The sequence below is a fragment of the Engraulis encrasicolus genome, chromosome 16, assembly GCF_034702125.1.
Source record: "Engraulis encrasicolus isolate BLACKSEA-1 chromosome 16, IST_EnEncr_1.0, whole genome shotgun sequence".
In the NCBI taxonomy this organism is placed as follows: Eukaryota; Metazoa; Chordata; class Actinopteri; order Clupeiformes; family Engraulidae; genus Engraulis; species Engraulis encrasicolus.
The window spans coordinates 14,423,781-14,430,337 of record NC_085872.1 but is presented as its reverse complement, the minus strand read 5'-3'; the positions used below and the strand labels follow the sequence as shown (position 1 = coordinate 14,430,337).

Genomic DNA, 6,557 nt, shown 5'->3' with positions numbered 1-6,557 from the left:
CAAAAGATGGAGGAAGGTGTTACACACAGGACATATCAATCACAAGGCCCACGGGTCCAGCCATCACATGCTACATTTCATCGCTAATGGAATCTAAAACACTGGACAGGCTAGGCAACCGAGCTGGTTAGCTTGCTGTGGCAATGGTATGATTAAAATGATTAACTCAATAAATCACTGTGCGGTAGAGGAGGGGGAGGGGAATCAAAGAGTCTGAGGTAGAGAGCTGATGCTACGGAGGTGTGAGTTGTGCACAAGACCATGGCACAATAGGAAAGCACTGTCACTGTGATGGATTGGCCCATTGCATATACAGCTGAGGCCAGAGACATTTCTCATCTGGTTTCCACCTTTATTGTCCTCTCTCATATTTCTCTTTAAGTTTGTGGTGAAATGCCTCTGGGTTCCTCAAGTCTTTTGGATATGCAGCGTTTCTCTCCTGTGGTTAGTTTCTTTGGGTAATAATAATCATGGGATTAATTCTTGCATAGGCCTATATGAGTATTTTTTGTTGCTGTTTTCATTTTGATATTTCAGGGGGGAAAATGTCCCCTAGAATGACTACACTGCTCATTTCACAAACTTGTAATGAGTGTGTGATTTAGTATTTTAGGTACAATCACTGCAATACACTGTAGGCTACTGTATCTCAGGGTCACACCGTTTGTGTGTAAACAGGAACATAGCAGTGTGAGGAGGGAGGGGTGAACATGTTGAAGGTGTAATTTCACTCCACTCTGTGCTGAAAGTCATCCATCCCAAATTTGTAATGGTGTATGAGCAATACAATTGGCCTACTTATTAGAGATAATATAACTCCAAAAGAGCGGACCAAGATCATCCATTATAACCCACAATGCAATGGTGCACTGTTGACGAAAGTGTTTGCAAAATCTGGCAATTGACAGGATCTATATGCACGGGAAAGTTTGGAAGACCATTACACCTAACTGTACATTACCTTTCTCTTACACTTAAAGACGTTACAACGGAACACTTTGCTCTGGCCATCTCGTGCAATATAGCTGAAGATTTTCAGATCTTGAGAGTCGTGGGACACATAAAAAATCCTGAGTGAAAGGAAAATGCAGTAGAGTAAGTAACAGATCATTATCGCCATGGCAACAACCAGTATGAATACTCTACTACAGTGGTTCTCAACCTTTTTTGAACAAATGCCCCCTTGAGGTTATCATAAGCCTCCCAACACCCCCTTTACCTCATCATAAGTCTGCCAACGCCCCCCTTAGTATTGAAAAATAAAGAAGACTATTGCTCCCCAATGGGAACTACGCCTTCCACTCAGCTGTATCCTTCTCAACACCCCCCCCCCCGGCCTCTCAAACGCCCCCTGGAGGGCTGTAGCGTCCCCGTTGAGAAACACTACTCCACTATCTGTGTTCAGTCTCTCTCTCTCTCTCTCTCTCTCTCTCTCTCTCTCTCTCTCTCTCTCTCTCTCTCTCTCTCTCTCTCTCTCTCTCTCTCTCTCTCTCTCTCTCTCTCTCTCTCTCTCTCTCTCTCTCTCTCTCTCTCTCTCTCTCTCTCTCTCTCTCTCTCTCTCTCTCTCTCCATAATGGTCAGTTGATAGGAAGATGATAAAGGTCATCCTATAGTTAACTCATAGGCAAATGTCAACCTGCCGTGTAAAATCTTTGAGATTTCTGGAAACAATTACTGACACTGTTGTCAAATGGAGTACTGGCATTTAACATTTAAATGGATGTCACACTTACAGATGTCATATGCATGAACTGATACTACATGGTTTTATGTGTCATGTGCTGTTGCCTGCAGTAGAGTACCTGTATATAGGATCCTGGATAAGAGTGATCTGGTAACAGTCATCAGGTGACTTCTCTTTGACCTGTAAAACGCCACCCAGTCATTAGTCATTTTACAGAACTGGTAGAAGTACATATAACATACAATACATAATACATGAAGTATCCAAGCTAGTGTTTACTACTAATGTTAAAAAGATGACCTTCGTTGTAATAAGAGGTTAGCCGGAGGTTGGCCAACTCTTTTGTCCAGTTTCAGACCTAAACAAATAAAGACAAACAATTGCTTACCTTTTTCTTTGCCTGCAACACGACCTTGACTCCATCCACAGCCACCATGAGACTGACTTTCTTCTTTTTAATGTTCTTTGCTTTAAATTCGTACTGTGTGAAGAACAGATGTTTTAATTGGGTCAGATCAGACATGACTGTATTTCATGTACATATAGCCTACACCTACAGTATAGGAGTATAATGTAGGCCTACAATGTTCAATGTTGACATTGTAACTTTTCTGCTTACAATACTTTAATAACAGATCTACTTGGATTTGGTTCGGAATAAGCCTCATATCTCTAGCAGTTGGATGCTCCATACTTAGGCCTTTAAGTCTCTACAGCAGCACAGATCAAACATTTGTGATCATTTTAAGACCATGTTGGATCAAACTTAACACGGACAGATGCTTCTGTGGGCTGTCACTGCCTTTGCTTGCAGCAAAACTGTAAACATAAATAAGAGAATTCACAGGGGAGACCCTGATCGCTTATGAGATTTAGCAGGAGCAAATACACAGTATAAAGTGGGCCTGCTCACAGATTAAAGAGGTTTTCCTGACTCTTGTATGGAGACAGCCCCACCAGCTTCCAGCTACATCAGAACAAACACAATACTCTCATTCCGTGCTATTAATATTCCTAAAAAACGTATATTAAGTGACTGCAAACTTGACCAAGCTGCCCAGCACTTTATAAACAATGGCAGAAGCATGTCATGCTCTCACAGCCACAACCAGGGAATATTCTATTACAGTAAGTAGGCTATACAGGTACACCTCTGCAGCAGCTGGGCCACCAAGCCGGTCAACGTTATGTGATGGAGAGCTCTCTCTCTCTCTCTCTCTCTCTCTCTCTCTCTCTCTCTCTCTCTCTCTCTCTCTCTCTCTCTCTCTCTCTCTCTCTCTCACACACACACACACACACACACACACACACACACACACACACACACACACACACACACGCACACACACACACACACTTTGAAATGTAACTTAACTTCATAGGAACACTTCATTTTGGAATGCTTGATGTTTCATTGTACATTAATAAGAAAAAAAATCAAGATACCCTAAATCTTACAAGCTGTTCATCCTGTCACCCCCTGTATATAGGCATCGTACAGTCTTTCAGAGACAAGTTGAGTAAGAGCATGCATGTTAATCAGAAAATGTAAAACGCCTTACTCTTATTCTCCTCATGGCTGCCAGTATGTCCATCCTGTTATTGGGTCGCACAATATCCAGGCTGCCAATGTACTTAAAAGATACATGGAAATGGAGAGGCAAATGGACCCACGTGGAACAAATTAGTGATAGTGTAACCAGAACTATGTGAATCAATACTTGCAACACACCACATGTCAGGTTAATAGCCTAAAGTTTTAATATATCTACAGGGTACGTGCAGAATAGCCTATAGACTTTACCTTCACTTCAAACATAACCCCATGTTTGAATGCGTCCTCGTCGTGCATCGGAATCCTGAGGTCGTTCACATCATCCACCAAATTGTATCTTGTTTTCTCTGGCATTATGTATAGGCTACTGAAAAGTTTTTTTTTACTAAAGCATGGATACCTTTATGCACAACCACGCAGAGAATGCACTTGCCCACAAGCTACCGTCATCGTTCAGCAAAAACAAGGTTGAAATAGGCTATAAAATACTACTGCCGCGGAAATAAAAGATATATCTAATTCACATACAGTCAAGTCTATTCATTCACTTGACATAGAGAAATCACAATGTCTGTCACCGGACAAATTTTGCGCTAGGCTATTTATTGCCTAACCCTAAAATCCGTATGCCAGAACCTAAACACTGCGTCCTGCAGCATCGCTTCGTGCGTAAAGTAATATTTCAGCGCCTACGTTCATCCGAAAGGAATTCCACCTGTTCCTATTGGAGTATGGCGGATTTAAGGAGGGCTGATGGAGACGCACGGTGACGGTCATTGTTCGTGGTTGTGGAAGTAAATGAGCCAAGGTGAGCAGCACTGCCATCTAGAGGTGTGAATCTCGAAGATAATAAAATGTTTATCTGAAATGAAAATAGAAATGGAAACTTGCCTCCCATTGGACTATATGGCTTGGCCTACTCTTAATCAATATTCATAATGTAGGCTTACACCCAGCAGAACATACATAAACAGAAACAATTTTCAATTTTCAAGCTCACAAAAAAGGAGGATGCACTGTGCAGTAGCCTGTTTCTTGTGATTTCTTGAATAATAATAATAATAATAATAATAATAATAATATATATATATATCTATATATATATATATATATATACATGTATATATATATATATATATATATATATATATACCGGTATATATATTATAATAATAATAGTAATAATAATAATAATTACATGTAGGCCTTAACATGTAGACCCCCACACCTGAAACAGCTGCTGCCAATAAAGCTATTGTGTGGTGCAGTGTTTTACCAGGTGAGGCTCTGGTGCCTTTGCCACCTGCCAGAAAATGCCAGACTGATACCTCATTTTTGGCAGCGCTTGCCACTTACTTTACCAGGGCCCCCATTTTGTTACATGTCAAGAAGGCATAATCTGCGTCAGCAATTTGAAAATAGGTTTGTCCACTATAAATAGCAGCACTTCACTGTGCAAGACGGAAAAAGTACACCTTGACCCACAACAGCTTCACATTTTAAAACAGGACGATACACTGGAGGTTGCTCGCCAACCACACATTGAAGGTGCAGACTGGGCTTAGCAAATAGCAGAGCCATTTTGTTACTTTGCACTGCTTCATGTCACTCCAACCTCTCTTCAGGCACTATGGTAACCTAGCAGAAGTCAACACGGGCGCAGGCCTTTGAAACACCACCTCACGTGTAAGGCAGGGCATTTGAGTGCCGAGCTGCAATAGATACTGAATATTTAGCTCAGCCCTCACCTGTTCAGCCCTCTTCAGTTTCTCCCTTGCACAATACTAGTCTTATGGTCACTGAAACATTTCTTACAATGCTGCTATCATCATCATCATCATCATCATCATCATGTATTGTTTTTTATTATTATTATTATTATTATTATTATTATTATTATTATTATTATTATTATTATCATGGGATGCTCTGTGCAGTCTCATTTCTGACCTAGCACTGTACAGAGTTTAAAGAGTGCAAGTTGTCAACTTGTATTAACAGCCCATGTTTTCAAGGAGTATGAGTGTGATAAGTCGACTCAAAATATGTATGGAATTGTAGCCTATATCGTATGTATGGAATTGTTATGCTATTATCAGTGCTATTATTATTATCATTACTACTACTACTACTACTACTACTACTACTACTACTTAACTACTAATACTAATGCTATTAATACTGTACTACTAATACCACTACTACAGTGGTTCTCAAAGTGTGGTCCGGGGACCACTGGTGGTCCGCGACAGAGCTCAGGTGGTCCGCACAGGGAATTCTACTTTTCCAGGACAAACTAACAGAAGGCTAAATTTGTAACATAATTACAAAGCCAAACATGTCTGAAGTCATTTTTTCACCACAATAAGACTTGTAAATGTGAATAAAAAGTATGTATAAAAATTAAACAGTGTCGAAATAGTACCCGTCAACTGTAAATTCAGTTGACAGGTGGTTCTTGAAAATTTTAGTGGGGACAAAGTGGTCCTCGGTCTGAAAAAGTTTGAGAACCACTACACTACTACATTGATCACATCACTGCTGGGCTGTTCTCAGCGGGCTCAAGATTCAGGATTCAAGATTTAAGATTCAAGGAGTTTATTGTCATTGTCATTGAAGCCAACACATTTGTGGGTGGAGGAACAACACTGCGTAGTTTCAAGTATAGGCCTAGTAGTAGTAGCCAAAAGTAGTAGTGAAATATAAATCCATATAAATATAAATCCATATACATCCAAATAAAAGTATATTGTAAAGTATACTAGGTATGAATAAATGAAGTGAAGGACAGCACTCTTCAGATTTCTTCTTTGTTTATTCGCCCACAAACGTTTCGGGCAGAGCCCTTCTTCAGCGTGTAAACAAAGAAGAAATCTGAAGAGTGCTGTTCTTCGCTTCCTTTATTCATTCAAGTTTTTTTGTGGGATTCAGCACCCAGTTAAGAATTGTTAAGTAGCCTATTTAGGCGATAGTGTGAGCGCGTCTTCTCCACTTTTTAAAGTATACTAGGTAAACATTTATAGTAATACGTAATAAAGTAGTAATATGAGTCATGATGATAAATTAATAAAGTAAACCAATCAATAAAAAAGCTCCCCCTCACCACAATTCAAGGTTAATTGACTTGAATATGTGTAAATAGCAGGATCATCTCACTGTACTGCAATGTAAATTAAATTATAAATATATATAAAAAAGACGAACATTTTTAATTTTTCAAACCAGTATGTCATTATGTTGTCGGGATATGGAGTACATGCAGCTCTAACTATTGTATGGATGTTTGGTCAGAATCCTTGCTCTTCACTGTTTCTTTCT

General features: G+C 39.8%; 1 protein-coding gene across 1 annotated transcript in view; it reads right to left on the bottom strand.

Annotated features, from left to right (window-relative positions):
• nos1apb (nitric oxide synthase 1 (neuronal) adaptor protein b) overlaps nucleotides 1-3,602 on the bottom strand; it is a 10,795-nt gene extending 7,193 nt beyond the window's left edge. The window contains exons 1-5 of the mRNA XM_063219895.1: nucleotides 3,489-3,602; nucleotides 3,247-3,318; nucleotides 2,073-2,165; nucleotides 1,803-1,864; nucleotides 962-1,070 (exon numbers count right to left, since the gene is read on the bottom strand). Coding sequence (XP_063075965.1) covers nucleotides 962-1,070; nucleotides 1,803-1,864; nucleotides 2,073-2,165; nucleotides 3,247-3,318; nucleotides 3,489-3,593 — 441 coding nt within the window. The 5' untranslated portion in view covers nucleotides 3,594-3,602. The remainder of the gene's footprint in view (nucleotides 1-961; nucleotides 1,071-1,802; nucleotides 1,865-2,072; nucleotides 2,166-3,246; nucleotides 3,319-3,488) is intronic.
• Nucleotides 3,603-6,557: the final 2,955 nt, after the last annotated feature.